This window comes from Oratosquilla oratoria, chromosome 35 (genome assembly GCF_046742065.1).
Source record: "Oratosquilla oratoria isolate Oo_2021 chromosome 35, ASM4674206v1, whole genome shotgun sequence".
Lineage (NCBI taxonomy): Eukaryota > Metazoa > Arthropoda > Malacostraca > Stomatopoda > Squillidae > Oratosquilla > Oratosquilla oratoria.
In genome coordinates, this window is record NC_134811.1 from 11,048,983 (window position 1) to 11,071,831 (window position 22,849).

The following is a 22,849-nucleotide window of genomic DNA, read 5'->3' on the forward strand; positions in this document are numbered from 1 at the left end:
AAACCCTTCAATTGAATCTGGTGTTTACAGTTTTCCAACAAAGGTTTATATACAGGCCGTACATTGGCCGAACACTGGGAGAGGTGCCTGTATCCGTGATCCGTAGCGCTGCATACGTATCCACCAACCATTGTAACTCCCTCCCTGAGAATGACTGAGTAAGGTCGAAATACGTATTGGAGAAATTAAAAAAGAGAAAACCGCACCAAATGTCCTTTGGACACCTTTTCAGCTATTTGGAACCAGCACAGAAACTTGTTGCACGAGACAAATTAAAGCTTCAATATAAACTCAACAACGCCATTGTCGCTGTAGACTTCTTGAAATCATGTGTATATATATATGTATATATATATATATATATATATATGATATATGTATATATAAATATGTATATATGTGTATATATGTATATATATAGACATATATATGTATGTATATATATACACACTTGTGTATATATGAATATGAATATATATATGTGTGTGTGTATATGTATATATATGTATATATACATATATATATATATATATACATATATATGTATATATACATACATACATATATATATATATATATATATATATATACATATGTGTATATGCTAATAAGAACATGGGTACGTGTATTCACTTATGCAAAGTAGACCAATTGGATAAAGAAACTAACGAAGCAGAGCGCTTTGGTATATTACATCCAGTGCAAAAAGTACTTTTTGTTCAAAACGACTATGGACATAACATTGCCTGGATAAACTAAAAAATAATCACATCTTGTAACAATATTGTAGAAACGTTATTGAATATTCTTATATTATTATTGATAATAGGAATTTGAGTTTGGTTTTATACAAACTGGATATTTTTATTATTAACAAGGTTGTTTGTAATATTTTGTAAATTAGATTGTACCGAGATTGTTCGCTTGGGACCTTTCCGAATCCCCTCTTTCTTCTTATGTATATAATACCACTTTTTGTATGACTAGTTTGTACCCTTGAAGATGTCTTAGATAGACGAAAACGTTCGGTAACCGTATTTTTTCATCTCCTAGTGATTTGTGCAAAAATATTCTATCATGTGTTTTTGTGATTTCTTTGCATATACATATATATATATATGTATATATATGCGTAAGTAACCACTAGGAAAAGTAAACTAACGAAGCAGAGCGCTTTCGTATAATTACATCTTCAGTGCAGATACAATTCCTTCTTTGTATCTGCACTGAAGATGTAATTATACGAAAGCGCTCTGCTTCGTTAGTTTACTTTTCCTAGTGGTTACTTACGCATTTGTGAACACACGCTCCTAGTGTTTTTATTGCATGTATATATATATGTATGTATGTATATATATTGTGTGTATGTATATATACTGTATGTATATATATATATTATACATATATATATATATATATATGTATACTGTATATATGTATATATATATATATATATATATATATATAATATATATATATATATATATATCACGGTAAAACCACTGTTGGAGTAGAAAAGACTGGAAACGGGGAATCTATATATTTCGATTGCAAACTGCAATCCTCTACTGAAGAGGATTGCAGTTTGCAATCGAAATATATAGATTCCCCGTTTCCAGTCTTTTCTACTCCAACAGTAGTTTTACCGTGATTGACAAATGTGTGATTACATTTTTCACCTGTTATATATATATATATATATATATATACACACACACACACATATGTGTGTGAGCGTGTGCGTGTCTGGACAACATGACATAAGCCTGGAAAATGCAATTATTGCTTATGTGATGCAGGTATATTTCCATGGTATGTTACTGGTAAACTTTCCGAGTGCAATAGAACTGTTTTCATCTAACTAACAAAAATTTTCAACAAATGTCGTATGGCATTACACCGATTTTATGAAAAATATACTTGAATATCTCTGTCTTTCAGGTTATGCGTGAGGAGCCTGACATGGCGGCCGGGATAGTAAATGAGATAATGGACGAGGAAGAGAGGCACGAGTTGCCTGGAGATGATGGCAAGCTGACGAAGGACGCAGAAGGTCATGACGAACACTGCGACATGGGAAACACAGCGTTGGAAAGTGACTTAACCACTCCGACGGGATGGTGTGGCAAAATAAGTGCTTCTGCTTACCACGTATGTCAGCCGTGTTAACATATGTTGAAGTTAGTGTTTCTAATCATTCCTTTCGTTCACAAAAAACAACAAATCCGCGACACATGTGGGAGGCGAAGGTGGTGGCCGTCTCTATCAACAAATCGCTGGTTTGTGATCTGCTGAATACTTACTGATGGAAAGGTCCAATTCTGTCCTACTACAGCCTCTCTGCTCCTTTCTAGTCTGCAACTTTCTACTAATGTTTCCACTAAATCCCACCACTCACCAAATGCATACATGTATCTGTTTCCACTTCAGAGGCTATACCTATTGTAACTCGGTGCGTTGCCCCGCCTTTTGCTGTTGTTGTTGTACGCGTGTGTCATTGATTTGTGACTGGTTACCTGCCCGGATCTTGACCTTGAGTTGGTACAGGGCCCGGATATGCAAAACATTTACGATTGTAAGGTTTGCCGTGAGTCGTTGGGATCTCACCTTTCGAATCTATTCAGTAGATTATTGTGGAAAAAAACAAAACAGATACTGTATACCCTTCCTTAAAAATACTTCCTATTTCATTAGAAGAAAATTATGCAATGTTGGCTTGATCTCTACAATAATTCACTGAACAGAGCCTCGAAAGGTAGAATCTCAACGTTAGACGGCAAACATTACGATGATGACTTCATCAGTCTCTACCTCTCACGCTGTTCAAGGTGCTTCACGAGTAGTTACAGATAGCCTCGCGGCCGTGGTTTCGCTGTCGTGGGAAGAGGATACCTAAAGAGGTCTTAACTATTTGGTGGTCAAGAACTATGAAAGGGAGGCACCTCACCAGAGGTGGACAGCTTTTTAAGCATAAGTGCCAAAATCGGTCAATCTTCGATGCACAAACTTGCAGTCGAAATTGCTGAGAACATACGAGTTAAGAATTTTGAGAATATTTTAAGATATTAAAAAAAATCGCACGGAGCGATAAAAAAAAAATCGCACGGAGCGATAAAATCAAAGAATATTATCAGTGTCATTTGTAAGTCATGTCAGACTGAATGAATGTAAAATTCAGGAAAGGAATTTTTACTTTATTATGATCGTTTTTGCCTTGAAGTGCAATTCTAGTTGTCTTTTATAGTCACATTTCATAGACGCAATTCTTAACATCAACAAAAAAGTAGAAAATAGTTTTTAGTTTCATAGAGTTTTAACGGAAACTCAAGTTTATGGGAAATATGTTCAGCAGTCAGGGCTCACCAACTTTTGACGTAAAATTTTCAATGCAGTCACTGACAACGAGACACTTCGGATAACTAGACTTCTGTGGTGTGACATCTGTATTTGGTGTAGATTTAAGTTTGAACCCTCATATAGCTGAACGCGGATTTTGTTTACTGATGACACTATTATTTACTAAACATAAAAGACTATATGAAATTATGAGGTGTCTAACGACCTGGCGGGTGATGCAGCAGCTAGACAGGACAAACCAATATTCCCATGAACTTACTAAAAATGTCGCATGTAGGGCTTCAAAGTTACCGTTACCGTCATTTGTGAATATATATATATATATATATATATATATATATATATATATATATATATTTATTTGTACAATACTGAATGGGTCCCAGTGAACAGATATACATTTTTATCAACCACAATACACCTTAATTCTAAGCCATCAACATTGAGAGAAACTTGAGGAGGCCAACATGCAGAAATTGAAACGTAGTACGGATTCGAGTCCTTGGCCGAACCACGTTTCAATTTCTGCATATATATATACACACACACACACATATATATACTATATACATACATAAATATATATATGCATGTATGTATTGTGGATAACCAATGAAATCATATTCTGTTGAGATGAAATACAAAGCTCAGTGAAGAAGTTGACGATATCTTTCATTATTTATTTATTATTATTATTATTTTTTTTTTTTTACTTGGGCCCGGGTTTTGCGTGGCGGAGAAAAGTCGTTGGCGTACAATATATAATTGGCACGCGGGTCAGTGTCCACCCCTGCCGTAGGACTGTACCCTGCAGGAATCTACTTATCACTGGACATTTCTCTGAAGACGCGCCATTAGCTTCTTCCCCCATATGAGGAAGGAGGCTAGACAAGGCATGCACCCACCCGACTCCCACCCACCACGCGTTTGTTTCCTTTATATCTTAGCTCCTCGTACACACTGATCTATATAACACCTGGATAGCGTATACGGGCCGTGGGCTGCCCCAGGAGTGAGGCCGGCAGGCGGGACATGGCCACCATAATGGAAGTACCAAAACAGCTAGTGTGAACCGCTCCGCCGGTCATTATAACACCATTTTTAGATCAGTGTCATGGGAGCTGTCGTGTTACTCTCGTGGCCTGTGATCCAAGCATGATTGGGTATATAATGGCCACACAATTCGTCGCTGCTGGGCCCTCCATATACATACATACATACATACGTACGTACATATATATACAAGGTGTATATCAAAATAGCATCATCACAATAAAACAATATATTGATATTTATTACCTCTAGCAGAAATAACCATTTATATACATAAACTTGTGCATGTATATGGATGAGTTGGCACTGACAAATTATAATTCCAGTATATATTATAACTTCAAGGGAATGTTACACAGACAACAAATGGGATAATGATATATAGTCAAAATATTATAGGGATAATAATAGATCTATACTAGCATTTAACGGAATAAATATCCCTATAACATTTGATTACTGTACTGCTTATCGTTATTGGTCCTTGAATAAAACAAGTTTTGATAACTCCTTCCTCACTTTGACACCGGTTACTTTTTGAGAATATAATTTGGAGATATGATGGAGCCTGATTTTGCAGAAGCACGTGACGATACACTTGATCAAATTGACGATGTGGTTAGAATCCGGGGTTGTGTCGAACATGTGGAAAGATAGAGAAATTGTCATATCTATGATCTAAATTGTTTCAAATAGTAAAATATCGCATTAAAGTGGTGAACATGTAAGGGGCCATTCAAAGAGTATGTAACGCTGGGGGGGGGTGCATGGTAGATGCGATGCGTTACGAGGATGTGGGGGTGTTTTCAACAGCGCTACGCAACGCTAATAATGGTTATTTATATTCATTTATTAATTTATGTCATAAATTATGCACTGAAATAGCATATCCTTAACAGATCGAGCAATAAATATCGAGCAAAAAAATCCAAAAACATCATACCATGTTTCATTCTTTGATGCAATCGTAAACAATTTCACACAGGACAAATAAAAATGAGTATGTTTTGGTGAGAAGTCAAGGGGGAGGGGTGTTTGGCGGATCTGGCCTACACTTGAGGGGGGTGCCGAGTTGTAATTAGTTGTAATCAGTGTTATGTAATACAGGGAGATGTAACACCCAGTGTTACGCAATGTTACATGAGGTGGGGGGGTGTCGAATTTCACCAGAAAAAACGTTACATAATTTTTGAACGGGCCCCGAATAGTAATTCAGCCCATCTAATATGAATTCCTCACACTTCACAATATAGAAAAAGCCTACACATGTAATCAGGAAGAACAACTGGTTCTATACAGCTACACAGCTCTGGACAGCGTTTGAGCCTTATAAGATATTTTTAAATGATAAATATCTATCCTGCTATTGCCACGATTACATTCGTGACAAATGGGTTGCTGCTAGATCTCTATTTCTTACGATAATAAATACAAAGCATTAACATGACAACACTTAACAAAACAGTTGGTGGGCAACATTTTATGGCTCCTGATGGCCGCATCATTTGTTGATGGGTATCGGGATGTTTTGGGTAATAAAACTTTAATTTACTTACGAGTGGAAGGACTGCTCACATCCACCTTTTCTCCGGTTGGTGCAGTTGAATGCAGCACAAGTTGGCATTGTAAAATGATCGTTGAATATGTATATGGGAGCGAAAGCTGCCGAGAACTGTAATTGTATCAGATCAGTGATCGCGTGGCGCGACTTTGTTTTGGTACTAACATCATGGCTGCCGCCGACCTCATAATCTCGACAGCGATCCGTGATCCAGTCATATCTAGATCAGTGCTCGTACATCCACCGCAGGATCAGACGCTTCATTTACACCGTGACCAACCCTCCTCGTCCCCTTATGCGAAAATAGAGAAGACGAAGAGAAATCCCTTCGGCCCGCGTCGTTATGTAGTCAATTCACAACCGTTCTCCATTTACACCTATCCTGGATGTCGGAAGAAAATTATGAACCCAGAGACCTAGAGTACCTGATATTCTTAGATTCTTCAATGAATGAGATAGTATTCCATTATCAACTTTATGCAGCACACTGAGCGGCTAGCGTTTACATTTTGTTACGCCGATATTATCCGCCTATTGACTATGAAGATATATACTTGCACTGCTTATTCACATATCGCCCTTATACACATTTACCTCAGTGGGTAAGGTTGACTGAAAAGGTTGGCTCGGGTTTAGCATGGGAAATAGATTATCTGTTTACATCCAATCATGCAACAGTTTAAACGTTATCACATTGAAGGTCACGCTGGCTACGCTGTTTGTGCCTGTAATCACAGTACTTCGCCATTGGAGCATCGCCCTCATTTGGAGAGGAAAAAAAATACTGTGACTCCAGGCAAACTGTCAACTTGCGCACCATCATTGCGCCATAACGGTATTCTGTTATTTGGAAATAGATTATGTTTGCTTATCAGCATTATTATGTAAGAAGTTATAAATAGAAATAAGTGTTGTTTAGGCTTATTTTTCAGTTTATTCAAAGTATCGTCATTGACTTTTAGGTGTCTTGCTTTCACAACGATTAGCAATAGAAAATAAAAACAAAACATAACGTTTTTCCATGAGAAAAAAATTACAACGTAATGAAAGTGAGAAAAACAAGCATAATGTTAGATAAACTGAGGAAAAAAAATAGGAGTGAGATTTGAAATGCAATGACGTCATACCACTTAGTTTGCGAGAAAAAAGGGACATTCTTTTCCGTGGGATTTAGCCTGTGATTTCTGTCTGCTTTCCAATTTTATCTCTCACGCTCTACTCATGATTATAAGAGCCAACGTGGAATTTTAAGATCCTAAATTTGTTTTGTAGTTAGTTTCACACATACGTACATTGCTTTTATACGGGAGAGAAGAAACCTGCTCGACCGTTTGCCATTTGAATCTGGCGAAGTCAGGCGCTGTCACTCGTTCTCCCTCGCTGCTCTCTCCCCAGTAAGGAAATGGCGTTTGGGGGCTATTTAGGGAGTAGATCTCTTCAATATAGGATCTTGTTTTTAGAATAACGAAATTACCTGGCCTTAGTCAAAACAGGAACCATACTGAGTCATCGAATGGAGGAGATAAATTGAATTAACCTTCATCTGAATTGCCTTGATGATAAAATGAAAGTGCGCCGTTGTAGCGTAGGACTTTATCTTGCTTATAACACTCATACTCAGCATTCAGTTTTTAATAACTAGATGAAAGTTTAACGCCTCCAAAGGGGATAACATATAGTAGTCCATCTCATTCACTTTACTCACTATCATTGAATAAGTCACCAACGAAATATCGAGCACAACAGCACACAACAATGTCAAGCGATGGTTGGCAGGCAAGCAAACGTAGGATACGCAGCAGCCCCTTCATATACCGGAAACATACTCAATGGAGTCTCAGAATACAAAGGAGGAGCATGTCGACAGGAGACTTTTTGGTCCATAACTAGGTCTAATAAAAAGTATAACAATGATAAATAAATGAATAAATAAATATTTCACCAGCACTGTTTTACCTGGACATGTATGGTACATCGCTTATTCCAAATGAGACCCACGTACAAATCCTACGCAGACGACATTACACAAAAGTACATCACGTACACAAGATAGCGCACACTTGACGGCACACGCGCGCGCGCGCACTCACTACATCAGTCGCCGACCACGAGCAGAATGAGAGTAGCACCAACAAGTCCACAGTCACTCCCTTCACCAGCAAAAACCATGGAGACTTAGTTAAACCATGCCTTACAATAAATGTAATACGTATCTCACAGACACCAGTGTGTTACACTTCGGTGATATTCCCATTACACGTAACCGACACGCTCAAACGTAGTACATGCTCGACATCCAAGCGGTTGCTGGTTCAGACTGGACAAAACAATGGGACTGTCAAGTTTATGTTCAAGCTGCATAAAAAGTCCATGTTGGGCTATCCCAGTCCGGAATGGGTTGCGCTTATTCGAAACAACATCACAAACTACAGAACACGCAAAATCTAGACACTGAAGTAATCATAGGCTGCACACAGACGATGACTGTTCACTATTTACATGAGGAAATCGGAGTGGATGCTGCCTTTTGAGTTGCCTGCCTTGTCAGTTTGTTCGTTAACTGGAATGCCAACGGCACCGAGCAGAGGGATACAGATTTGAAGAGGGTGGAGATTTGGTTTATCCACGAATGGGCTTTGTGGACTCGAGGCTAGCGGGACTTGAGGCTTGTTGGGTATTTCGTGAATCTGATGAATTTATAAGATGTTAGGTGGGGTCTGCTGATAGTATGTAGGACGACGAAGATGGCGAAGATTCAGTGGTGAAGATTGAGGTGGGGGTGGGAGGATGGAGAGGGATCCATATTTTGTTTCAGCGGGGAACGCTGCTGCAAAACCTATACCGTAGCTAGAGCGGGAGCCACCGATGTATATGGTAACACTTACTGAATGAATAGATAGGTGGGGTAAACATATTTGGCTGATGACAGAGTAGCCAGGGCGCTTGGTTGGGCGTTGTTATGGTAAGGATTATATAGACAATTTCCAGTGTGGATAGCAGGTCTGTCATTCTTTTGTCATATGCATTGGTAGTTTGTTGGCATTTGTCAAATTCTTGAGGGTTTGTGTAGATTTTTATGGTGTGGGATATTGGAATGGTAGTGATGGTCATGAAGTTGTAGATATTCTAGTGGTGCCAGTGTATGTCCAGAGACGTGTCCGCTTTCTAGTGTACAAACTTTTTAGTGGGGTGCTACGAAAATTAGCCTATACTAAAGCGTAGGCCAGAGGCTTGTATAGGCTTTGACATTCAAACGGCTCTAGGTTTAATGGTGGAGTATGCTTGACATCCGTAGTCTAATTTGGTTTGTATAAGAGCCTGGTATAGGTTCATGAGCAATCGTCTCTGCTTCCCAACTTGTGTAGTATAATAGTTTTAGGTCACATGGACCGAGGTAAGGTGCTTTTAGATTTTCCTATGTCTATTCGGAATGATCTATGGGTTAGGATATGAAAGCAGGCATTGGTCCCCGAAATATCGATTTAATGTTTTATGTAGGATTCATCGCCTCTCAGGGTTCAACTTGGAGCTCGTTGACAGCTTCACATACTTTTGCTGTAAACGATCCCCGGAAAACATCTCGAAATGGATGAGCTTATAAGATCTGCAACGAAAGCATTCCACGGCTTAAGGTCTTTGTTCAAGTCAAATCTTCTATCAAGAAAAACAAAGATAAGGCTCTACTGCACCATGATACAGCCTGTGCTCACACATGGGGCCGAACCACGGAGCCTCAATAAACTGACAAAATTCCTCAGATTTGTGAATAATATTCTCAAATCAATCTGTGGCCCGGTATATGATGTGGAACTAAATATAGGGAGAAGGCGATACACGCGTGAAGTCCAGAAGCTGATTCTAATGCCTCAAGTGACCGACTACATTAGATCATCAAGGCTGCGGTGGCTTGAACACATTCTCAGATCTAGACCAAAAATTTATGCGTCGTGTTTTCACCGAGATCAAGGTAGAGAGAAGACCTCGAGGACGTTTTCACACCATATACATGTGGTGGAGAACGACGTTCGAAGCTTGGACGTCGACCCCGACGATATTGAGATGTTAGTAGCAGGTTGGAGAGTGGAGGTGTATTTTTATAGAGGTCAGGGTTCTCAACAGTCCTGAAGCACCAGCGGAGCATTCACCGCTTTTAGGCCGTGTCATATGCTTTGAAAAGAAAAGAATAGAAAATAATATATAAATAAATATAAATATTCAGCACAGATCAGAGGTGGGCAACCTTTTAAAATGTGGGTGCCAAAATTGGTCAAATCTTTGATTCAAAATTTTCTCGTGTGCCAACGGAGTAAAATCATAGGAATATATACAAGTATGGACCCCTCCCTTCACCTCTTAGCGCCCCTATCCGCCACCCCTATCCGAAGCATGTGGTTATCAATGGTCATACAAAATAAGTTGGAACCTTTATTAATTATTTTTAAGGTGAGCTCTGGGTTTCGCGTACCAGAAAAAAAATCGTTAGTGTGCCTGATTTTACACGCGTGCCAAGGGTTGCCCACCCCTGGTATAGTGATATCTGCTGGTAAATGCAGTGCGGATTATAGTTTCTGTTTGTGCCAAGGTGTTTGTATTATTGCAACCAGCTTGATACAAGAGAATGGCGTTCTATTTACAATCAGAGCTATTATGAAATATTTTTCTAGAAGTTTGCAGAGATAGTTTGTAAGGGCGATTAGGTGGTAGTTGTTTGAAGAGGTTATTGTATTTTTCTTGTTTGGGGAAGAGGGTGATGATGGTTTTTCTCTAAGGGTTTGAGAGGGTGTTTTCCACCCATAATTAGTTGAAAATGCTTAATGTAAATGATGGACCAGGTGTAGGTGACGTACCATGTAATAGTATATATTATCTGGGCCTGGGCCAGTTGTATGGCAGTTGAAGAGGAGGTATGATATTTCCCTTCTGTGAATAGACGGCTTTAGTCTTGGAGGGCATATGCTGTAGAAACTGGTGGTGGTGATCCAAGGGTAGTCTTTTGGGATATGAATTTCGCTATGTTATGAAAAGTGCTTTTGTTATTTATTGGAGACCTCCCCCCCTTCCCCGCGTCTTTATGAGGCAGGGTTTTGGAAGTGGATTATTGAAATATAGGTTTGCGATGAGTTTCGATGTGTTTGGCATCATTATTTGGATTGTATTTTTTTTTTCTAATGTTTGGAGTTTTTGATGGTTAGGTGGGTGCTGTTGAAACTGGCAGAAGGCCATCTTCTTTGCTGTGTGGGCTGAGGAAAAAATTAATTCCACCAGGGGACTGTGTGTTGTGATGTAGATGGTGACGATTTTAGAGCTCATAGGTATTCTGCAGATGTTATGTGGATTGTAAGATAACTCAGAATTTTGTTGGTTATTAAGGATTCTTCTACTGCTCTGGCTGTGTATGTTGCTGTTAAATCTTTCCAGTTTGCTTGGGAAAGGGGATCGCTGATATTGTAGAGGTAATGAGGAGGAGCTTGTAAGAGGTGTAAAAAATGGGAAGTGGCATTGATCATTCATTATCACAGAGGAGATCTGGTGTGTATAGAAATATAAAAACAGGTCAATAAGTGTATAGCTCATTGTTTAGGGGTGAAATGCTATAGGTTGGTTTGTGCTGTGAGAGGAGGTGGCTTGTTACTGTAATAGAAAGGATGTCAATTTACCTCGTGAGGCTGTGGCAGTCTTGCATTGAAGTGTCCTAGTAGATGTAGGTTTGGGTATTTGAGTAAGAAAGATTCATATTGTTTCTAAAGTAGTTTTCTGTTGCAGGGAGATACAGAGAGCGGATGGTTATTGGGCAATGCAGGAAAAGTTATCTGTGGTGGCTTGAAGAGGGATGTGAAATGCATATGATAGTGATGAGATGCCTGGATAGACGAAAACTGTTGTACTTCCTCGCCTGGCATGGGTAGACAGAGGGACGTATAGTTGTGGTGCAATCTTTTATGTGTTAGTGTGCGTGTGTTCCTAGTTGTGTTCCTCGTGAATATATGCAGTCAGGTATGTATCGTTGGAGAAGGATGCACATGTTTTCCAAATTAGGGGTAATCCCTTGGCAATTCCATGGAATGATGGAGTGCTTTGTTATTTGGATTGGTGTGATATGGTGGTCAATTTGGGTTGTGTATCAATAGGGGCTGATGTAGGTTTTATTGGTTGCTGAGGTCGAGAGTTCTTTATGTACTTGAGTGTTGTTTGGGTAAATGGGGGTGAGTGTGAATTTGGCTTATATTTATTTATTTTGGTCTGGTGGAGGCATTAATTCAGGTGCGGTTGTTATTTAGGTAGAATGTATTTCTGGTCCTACCTCTCATTTTGAGGCTGCATGTGTTGTCATAGATAATGTGGATGGGGAAGATTTATTATGGTTGTTTGAACAGGGAATAGGTTGATGGCATTTTTAAGGTGGGGAGTATGGATGAGGTGTATTTGATTACTCCATTACATTTCTTTTATTGTTTCTCTTGGAGAGCTGGGTCTTTCCTTGGGTTGATAGGGTTGTAGGCGCCAGGGTGGATGAGTTTGTGGGTGGGAGTGGGTGGGGAACTCTCCAGGACAAGTGTTGTATAGGAGGCTCTTGTTTTTTTCATAAGGAGAGTGGGTGAAGGGTTAATTTGTCTGTTCTACTGTAGTGTCACAGGTAAAGGGGGTTTAGGAATTTGTATAGGAAATGGTCTCTCTTGGTGTGGGCGTTTGGGTGAAAATATTAGGAAGGGTTCATCTGACGGATCATAGTGCTTACGTGTGTGAATCCTGGTCTGATCATCCAGGATCATATTTGCCTTCGGAGTTTTCTGAAGCTGGTGTGTCCTGGATCTGACAGAGGATTTCTTTTGCAAACTGGTATGCTGTGCAGTTTAAGGATGGTACAGGGTAATTTGGTTGCAATTTCTATATTTTACATGATATAAACTGTGTGGGGCCTAAGCAAAGTGCACATACATCTTTCAAGTAGTTGAAGCAGTGGCGTGATGCACTCACATATGTCTATGAACATCTTGGTCAGAGGCCATGTTTTGCATGAGAATTAAAGGAAGATTGTGTAAGTGGTATTTAAATCATTCACATTTATGTCACTATTCTCTTTGCAGGTCTTGTCAAACATCAGACTTGAGCCCATGCTTTTCCTCAAGATGGTTGCTGAAAGTAATTTTAAGGTGGTAGCAGATACTCTGGAGCTTGAGCGTATCTGTCTAGTCAACTTGGGTTATTCTAAGGACGAATGTGATCACATGGATACAGACCATTCAGATGTACAGGTCAGGAAGCTGGTTTCTTTCTAGGTCTTGTCACAGTTCCCTGAATCATTTAATTTTACCTTATGTCTGTTACACTTAGACTGCTAATATGACTAACTAAACATTAAGAGATACATGTTTCATCTAAAGAAATCCTTTTAGCGGTGGCAATGCACTGTTATCCCACAAGCTATGATGCCGTATTTTTTCGATGTGAAACTTGACCATACACTGTTGTTTTTGTGACTAACATTATTTTTATGATTTGTTATTGAATATATTAAACATTTTAGAATACCTTGTGACACTGATTTTTCTTAATATAATATTCAGCCACGTCAGATGAGTTCACAAATCATGTTGTTTTCATGTACAAAGTTCTTTGTTTTATTTTGTGCTAACAGATTAGACCTGTAGTGAAAGTTCACATAATCTTAATTTTGTTGTACAAACAGGAGTGTTTAGGATACTGAATATGCATTTATGTGACCAATTATCTTCAAGAAACATAACATCTTTCAAACAGGCAGCTGTGCAGCGGTATCAGAACACCTTCAACTACTACCAGACTCTGATGGACTGCTTGCTTCCCCTTGCAGTGATTTTATTTTTCGGTGGTTTAAGTGACTCTCGGGGTAGGAAGCTTCCAATGGTCTTTGTTTTGGGAGGATTTGTTGGACTAGCACTTCTCTATCTCCTTATGTCCCTCAATCCCCACTGGCCTGTCGAAGTTCTCCTGGGTGCTACCTTTGTTGTAGACATAACTGGGTCGTGGGTGGTCTTCAACATGGCCGTTTACAGCTACATGGCGGACATCACGACTCCTGAAACGCGAACCAAGAGGATGGGATTTGTAGACGCCGTTTGGTATCTGGGGTCGCCCATAGGCATGTTGTTGGGGGGCTGGATGTTCCGATACCTCGGTTTTGCTAGCGTTTTCATCACCTCGGCTGTTCTATGGACTGTTTGTTTCCTCTACACACTTTTTATAATACCTGAGAGTCGTAGTCCTGAGCAAAGACTGACTTATCAGGAACATCAAAATAGCACAGGTGATGGCAGGTTTGGTCCTCTGGGTTATGTTGTATCCCTCTTCAGGACCATTGTCCGAGAAAGGGAAGAATTCAGCCGGTGGCACATCATAGCTTTATTAGCTCTAAAGCTAGGAGTCTTCTTCACACAAGGACACACCATGCTCCTGTGGGCACGAAGAGTTCTGAAATGGGACCCAACAGAATACTCCACGTGGTCCAGCATAGACAGCGTAGTGCACCAAGTTGGCATGGTTTTGTGGGTTTGGGTCGCTTCACATTTCTTACTTCATGACTGTCATGTGGCTGCAGGGGGTCTCTTCTCCATGATGCTTTGGTCTGTAGTTCTCGCCTTTGTACAGAGTGGCAGAGACTGGTGGCTGGTCATCGTGGCAACCTTTGTTGGTATGCTAGAGCCTAGTATCGAACCTGCAATTCGGTCCCAGCTGACAGTGGTGACAGGGGAAGGTGAGGAAGGACGTGTGCTAGCATTCCTAGGTGTTCTTGAGTCGAGTTGGTTCCTTGTGGATGGCAGTCTGTATACATTCCTCTATAACACGTACCTTGAAACTTTCCCGCAAATCAACTTTGTAGTACAAGCAGGAATTTCTTTGGTTCTCGCTGTCTGTGTTCTGTTACTGAAGGTCAGTCTTCAACGAAGAAGCACCAATTTCATCGTGGAAAGTGGAGAGGGAACCTACACGCAGCACCATCACCAATCGTAAGAGATTTCAGAGGGATAACAGATGTATATTTACATAATATATTTTTATGTACCATGTGATCAGAGAAAATATATTTACATGATATATATGTTTTCATGTATGTGTGATATTTTGTTCTAGAGAGCAAATGAATATCTAAATACTATTCACCATATTTTTCATTACCCTTCATATGCCATGTATTCACCAGAAATAGGCAGATTTATAAAAAAAAATAGCTATTTAGAATATTCTATGAATGGCACATGCTGGTGAAATTGATAAATCATATTGTACCATCTATATAAATCTTAGTTGGGCTTAAAAAATTCCAATCTTTCCTCTGGAAAGGTTAGGCTGATTGGAATCAAGTCATTGAAACTCCCAAACCCTGAGTGGATGGGTCTCGTGGGAACTCATGCTTAATGTATTTTAAGGTGTTCTGGGTGCCTCAGAAATTGTGAATGCGCCATACATACATATACCAATGGCTTTCTCCCCATTACATGGGATGTAGCCCAAAAACAAAGGCATAAAATCCACTCCCAACATTCCATCCCCACATACTTCATTCCCATTCACCCCCCCTCCCTCCCTCTTATCTTGGCTCCTTCTGAATGACGGGTCATCCCTGCATCTCTCCCACTGCCCTAGGTAAAAAACAGTGTAACAAGGCACAGCATATCCACAGCAATCCCCTATCTCCATTCCCTCATGCAGAAAAAAAGGGGGAGAAATCCCTTCGGGCTCCATCAAAATCTCACACATACTCTCTCAACCTCCCATCCCCCACCCACTCCCTTTCATGCATAACACCATCATCCATACACAACCATTCTCCACTCACCCCTATCATGTGTCTTCTCTCTTCTTTCCTCAACAGATATTCCCCTCTTTCCCAATGCCCCTGTGGTAGGAGAGAAGAATACTGCCACCGAGTGTTCCCACTTGAGTCATAAAAGGCGACAAAAACAGGACCAGGATAGGACTAGGTATCCTACTCTCTGTAGCCCCAAAGAGGGACATTCCACAAAAAAGCAAAGATGCGCCATACATACTGACAAAATGTTTGGCTAAACCCCTTTCTTGCACTCTTTTGACCATAAGTGATGCTTACCTAAAAAAAGATTCCTGATCTCATTTACAGGTTAAAGAATCTCGATTTTCATGGCAAGAAATTTGCGAGTTAGGATGTTCAAGCCTTATTTACATATGTTTCTATAGAGGTTGCATTAGAAGCCACCAATAAAGCTGTGGGCAAACTTCTCACTGAGGTTCTGCCAATTCCAAAGACAGACTATTTCTCCCTTGTCCTTTGTGTCAGATTCGGTTCTTTAACCCTTTTAGGTATGTAGATGGCATCCTCGTAGTAATGCCATAGAATACAGATATCAACTGTACAATTAGAAGACTCACCAGAACATCAAAATTCACTGTTGAAATAGAGAAAGATGGCAAATTTCCATTTCTCGACACTGATATGTAGAAAGGATGGAAGGGTTGATTTTTCTGTATACAGAACACCCAAGAACAGTGACAACTTTGTCCACTTCTTCTCCAGACGTAGTCAATGAGTTAAGATCAATGTCCTAATAGGGTTTTTTTCTAAGAGCATACTGAATCTGTAGTAAAGATTATTTGAAAGAGGAACTGCTGTATATCACCAAGGCTTTTCGTAGAGCTTGAATACCCCCGAGGTTTAATTTACAAATTAAAAGGGAAAGCTAAAGAAATTAACCATAATACAGTTAGGTCACTGAAAAGGTCGAAACTCTTGATCTCTATCCCAAACTTCAAAGGAACTAAAGCTATTGATGAATATTTAAACAAAGGTGGCTTAAAGATAGCAAAGGCTTTTCCCACTAAGATTGGTCAAAATACTAATGATCAACAAAACAGATCACAGCATGAAAAGAATCGCATCATTATTCACTGTAGTCCATGCAATGGACTACGGACTTCTACGACAAAGAAAGGAAGCATTTAGGACCCAGGTGGGCTTCCCCGGGGTGGGGATAGATGATATTGGAGAAAAGATTGAAGAGTGTATAGTCAGGGGAGGTGTGAAACCCATCATTTGCTTGAATGTTGGGGAGTGAGGAATTGTTTGTGTGGTACTGGGATGCACTAGATAAGATTTGGAATAAGGGAAGGGTTCCTGTTGTATGTGGAATCCTTCCGAAGTGTAGAGCTGGAGGCATGTGAAATTCCAGGGTTATTGCAATGAATTGCAGGCTGTCACACCATTGTAAGGCCAATGGATGGGCATTTGTCGACAATTGGGATCACTTTTACGGTAAGAATCATACAAGGGATGGGGTGCACTCGTCACCCAAAAGATTTTGACTCTACTGAATCCCTTGAGCGAGAAGTAGGCATCCTGCAGGTTTTTTTCAGGTATATTACGCGGGAGTCGGGGGTGGGGAGTCTCGGAATATAGTTTAGGTAATGGAAACAGCTCAGAGAGAAACTGTGAAAAGAATCACCTTATCAGGTGGAGGAAGGATAAACTAAAATTTTACTATATAAACAACAGAAGCGTAATAAGTAAAATTTATTTGCTGCGAGGTAAAGCATGCATAGAGAGATTTCATATAATAGCTATTACTGAATCCTGGATCAATATGGCTGATAGACATTTCCTTCTGAAAATCGATATAGATGTATATATATATATATATATATATATATATATATGTATATATATATATATATATATATATATATATATAGTTTTTTTTCTTCAGAAGACCAGGGTTGGCAGTAGGGGAGGAGTATCACTTTTTGTTAAAAACACAATAGATTGTATTATCAACAATTCGATTAAGGAAGAGTAGTATGGAATCTATTTGGGTGGAGGTTATAGGCAAGAATAAGAAACTTATTATCGGGGTCCTATATAGACCTAACATCAGGATTGAGCAGACTGATCTCCAGATGCATGAAATTCCTAGGGTGTCACAGTACAAAAACATTGTGATTATGGGAGATTTTGATTCTAGAAACATTGACTGGGAAATTTTAGTAGATCAGGAAGTGCAAAATTTCTTAGATGTGGTGCAAGATAATTTCCTAAAACAAATGATTACCTGTCCTACGAGAGGAGAGAATACTCTGGAATGATTTTTAACTAATAATTAGCATCTAACGACAAATGTAAAAGTGGGAGATAGCATTCATCAAGAAATAAGCTCTTACTTAGTTTACTTAGTGAAGTTCTGAGGTCGATCCTCACAGCCGTAGTGGACTACCGCTGCTGCCAGTCCTGTTGTCCTTCCTCGCGAGGGTCAGTTGGTCTGGTAGTGAGTTTTGAGAGAACCTACTGATGGCAGTGTAGCCTGGCACTGGAGGCTCGTCTGGCACCTTCCGCAGGAACCTGTCCAGTGCATGTTTGAAGCTGTCCACCGAGCATTTAGTTTTCTCTCTCACCTCTTTTGGGAGGGCGTTGAAGATTTTTGGACCCTCATGGCCTAGGCTGGTTGCCAGTAGGGTCTTAATCCTTTCCGGGGCTCTTGATGGGAAAGTTTGTCTCACACATTTGCGCCCATGCCTTACACTGTGGTATATAAGAACATAAGAACATAAGAAATAAAGGAGACTGCAAAAGACCATAAGGCCTACACTAGGCAGCTCCGTATCCATCACCACCTGTCGTCCCCATCCATAAAGTTGTCTAATCGTTTTTTAAAACAACTGATAGTTTCAGCGCTTACTACGTGGTTACTAAGTTTATTCCATTCATCGACCACCCTATTTGTAAACCAATTCTTGCCTATTTCCTTCTTAAATCTAAATTTGTCCAGTTTATACCCATTACTGCGAGTCCTGCCCTGTTTTTTTATTATGATGACCTTGTTTGCATCACCCTTGTTATAGCCTTTGATCCACTTGAACACTTCTATTAGATCACCCCGCACTCTGCGTCTTTCCAGAGAGTGTAAGTTTAGGTGCCTAAGCCTCTCTTCGTAAGGCAAATTTCCGAGTCCTTGTATCATTTTGGTCATTCTTCTCTGTACTGATTCTAGTGAATTTATGTCCATTTTGTAGGACGGAGACCAAAACTGTACCGCATAGTCAAGGATGGGTCTAACTATCGCTAGATAGAGTTTAATAATTACCTCTGCACTTCTATTTGTTACCGTCCTAGCAATGAAGCCTAATGCTTTGTTTGCTTTATTTCTGGCGCTAATGCACTGCTTCCTGGTTTTAAGGTCCGGACTCACCAGAACTCCCAAGTCCCTCTCGCACTCAGATTTTTCTAAAAACGTGTCATCTAAGTTGTATCTATTTTCGGGGTTGTGTAGCCCTACGTTTAACACGCTACACTTAGAGATATTGAAGTTCATTTACCATTTCACCGACCATGTTAACAGTTTATTAAGATCATCCTGCAGAATCTGGGCGTCTTCTCCTGACCTAATTAGGCGTCCTATTTTAGTGTCGTCCGCAAACTTACTAACATCACTATTTAACCCATCGTCTAAGTCGTTTATATACATAATGAACAATAAGGGACCCAAAACCGAGCCCTGGGGGACCCCGCTAGTAACATTGCCCCACCTAGATTTTATTCCATTTATGGTGACCCGCTGTTTTCTGTTACTAATCCAAGCTCTAATCCATTCTAACACTTTTCCTCCTATGCCATGGGCTTTGATTTTATTTAGTAGTCTCTGGTGTGGCACTTTGTCGAACGCTTTGCTAAAGTCAAGGTAAATAACATCGTAATTTTCATTGTTGTCTGACGCCTTATATACCTTAGTGTAAAAGGATAGAAGATTAGTCACGCATGACTTACCTTTGGAGAAACCATGCTGTGAACCACGAATTAAATTATGCCCTTCAATGTGTTCTCTGAGTCTATTTACTATTATTGATTCAAGCATTTTTCCTATAACCGATGTCAAACTGATTGGCCTGTAGTTGCATATGGTCGATCTATCTCCCTTCTTAAAAACAGGAACAACGTTTGCCTGCCTCCAAGCAGTTGGAACAGAACCAGTGTCTACCGATTTATTGAATATTTCAGTTAACTGGTCGCAGATTTCAAATTTACACTCTTTAAGCATTCTTGGAAAAATTTCGTCCGGACCCGGAGATTTTGTAGCTTTAAGTCTGTCAATCTGCTTGATAACTTCTTCTTTACTAATACTGATATTAGTTAGGCTATTTTCTTCATCCCCTCTGAAAATCGGATCGCAGTCAGGTACTTTATCTAACCTCTCATTAGTAAACACCGATAGAAAATAATTGTTAAACTCCTCACTCATTTTTTCTTCCGATTCTATCATGACATTTTCATCGTTTTTAATTGGTCCTATTCTTTCTTTATTTTTTGTTCTATAGAGGTGAAAGAAACCCTTTGGGTTGGATTTTGCTTGACTGGCAACCTTGATTTCATAATTACGTTTCGCTGAACGTGTATTCCTTTTAACCAGCTTTGCCATTTCGTTATATCTTGATCTAAGGTGTGATTCCCCGTTTTTTATTTTTACGTAAAGTCCTCTTTTAATTCCGATCTCATGTTTCAATCTGTCCGTCATCCATTTGGGAGTATTACTATTTTTTCGTATTGACTTTAGGGGGATAAATGTGTTTTGTGCATTAATAATTAGATCTGCCAGATTGCTATACATCTCATCCAAAGTACTGACCTGATTTTTGGGCCGTCGCCCCGAATCGACCTGACCCAAGGCACGCGCATCAATCTCTTTGACCCAGACCTGATCTAAGGTATGCGTATTTCTCTCTTTGACCCAGACCTGACCCAAGGTACGCGTATCCTCCTTGACCCACTTCTGATTATCAGCCCCGCAACGAGAATCAAGAATGTTTGAAACGTCCGGATTGTATTTTCGTATTGTAGAGGGCGTGGGGTCCGGAACAAGTCCCTCAAGGATTTTCCATGTGTAAATGGCCCTGTATCTTTCTCTCCTCCTCTGTTGAGAGTATAGACCTAGTGCTCCCAGGCGATCCCAATAGTTGAGATCTTGCATCCCTTTGATGTGCCTGGTGTAGTTCCGTTGGGCAGCTTCAAGCATCTGGATGTCTCCGCGTTTGTGTGGTGACCAGAGTTGGCTACAATAGTCCAGGATCGGTTGGATAAGCGACTTCCAGAGGGTAAGCATCACTTGTACCTCTCTTGAGGAGAAAGTCCTTAGGACCCAGCTGGCCATCCCTCTTGCTCTATTTACTGACTGCATGATGTGGTGTTGGAAAGTGGCATCATCACTTAAGTGAATGCCCAGGCTTTTCACATGGGTTTTGGGTGTGATTTTCATACCTCTCTCCGTGTGCAGCTCAGTGTCGTCTTTAATGCCTTGATTTGTGCCATATCTCAAGACCTCGAACTTCTCTTCGTTGAATTGCATGTTGCTGTTGTTGGCCCATGCATAAACTGAGTTGAGATCATCTTGTAGATGTTGCACATCCCCACTTTCCCGCACAGCACGGCTGATGTGGGTATCATCGGCAAAAGACAGGAGGGTTGAGTCCACCCTACTATTTATGTCATTCATATGGACAAGGAATAGGAGGGGGCCAAGCACAGATCCTTGTGGTACTCCGCTTATTACCTCGGATTCGGTTGACTTCACACCATCAACTGCGACTGTTTGTGTACGGTCTGTCAGAAAGTTGTGGAGCCAGACTCCTAGCTTCCCTGTGATTCCTAGATCCCTTGCCTTATGGAGGACACCGTGGTCCACCTTGTCGAAGGCTTTAGCAAAATCTAGGAATACTACGTCAACATTTCTTCCCTCCGACAGGTTCCGTAGTAGCCAGTCATAGTGTGCCAGTAGGTTTGAAAGGCATGACCGACCTTTCCTGAAGCCATGTTGATTCTCTTTGATGAGGTTATTCACCTCAAGGTAAGTGAACAGCTTGTCCCTTACACATTTCTCAATTACTTTGACAATATGTGATGTGAGGGCGACAGGTCGATAGTTTTTTTGGCAAGGTCCGGTCTCCTCCTTTATATATTGGGCTTATGATGGCTTGTTTAAGCAGTGCCGGGATCTCTCCTTTGTCAAAGGAGGCTAGCCACAACATATGGATTGGAACTGCCAAGACCTCGCTGCATTTTAGGAGTAGGATTGCTGGAACGCCGTCTGGTCCAGCGGCCGAGTTAATCCTGAGCTCCTTTATCGCCTTTTTGATGTCCTTTTCAGTCACTCGAATGTCGGTAAGCTGGTTCAGGTTCGTGGTCGTCTGGTTGAAGAAGGTTGTGGGATCGAGGATTTCCATCTGTGTCTTAGGTAACACTGTTGTATTGGTGTGCCAGCATCTGGCAGGTTTCTTTTGGGGCATCTTATATTATTTGGGAAGAATTAAATAGTACGAATAACGTTCCAGTACCGGACTTCAGGAGAGTCTGTGACGGGGGAAGAAACACGGCCAGTCCGGACGCCATAAGCACGGTCAGGTGTCGAGTCACCTTGGATGAGATATACAGTAAACTAACATTTTTAATTCTAGATGCACAAAATAAATTCATTCCCCTCAAATCAACACAGAAGAAAAGTAATGCTCCCAAATGGATGACGGACAGACTGAAATATGAGATCAGAATGGAAAGACTTTACTCAAGAATAAAAGATGGGGAAACACACCTTAGATCTACATATAACGATATGGCAAGACTGGTTAAAAAGAACACACACACAGCGAAACGTAACTATGAAATTAAGGTTGCCAGACAAGTTAGATCCAACCCAAAGGGCTTCTTTCATCTCTAGAGAAAAAAAAAATAATGATAAGGAAAGGATAGGCCCAATATAAAACGCTGAAAATGTCATGATAGAATCAGAGGGAAAATAAATGAGGCGTTTAACAAATATTTTCTTTTTGTGTTTACTTAGATGTTAGATAAGGTACCTGATAGCGATCTGATTTTCAGTGGGGATGAAGAAA

The 22,849-nt window shown here is 40.2% G+C and overlaps 1 protein-coding gene across 2 annotated transcripts in view; it reads left to right on the forward strand.

The window, feature by feature from the left end:
- The window catches only part of LOC143018528 (putative peptidoglycan muropeptide transporter SLC46), a 20,974-nt gene extending 5,868 nt beyond the window's left edge, over window positions 1-15,106 (forward strand). For both annotated transcript variants that reach the window (XM_076173963.1, XM_076173962.1), the window contains exons 2-4: window positions 1,942-2,151; window positions 13,057-13,224; window positions 13,730-15,106. In XM_076173963.1, the coding sequence (XP_076030078.1) occupies window positions 1,945-2,151; window positions 13,057-13,224; window positions 13,730-14,959 (1,605 nt within the window). In that variant the 5' untranslated portion in view covers window positions 1,942-1,944 and the 3' untranslated portion in view covers window positions 14,960-15,106. The remainder of the gene's footprint in view (window positions 1-1,941; window positions 2,152-13,056; window positions 13,225-13,729) is intronic.
- The last annotated feature ends 7,743 nt before the right edge of the window (window positions 15,107-22,849 follow it).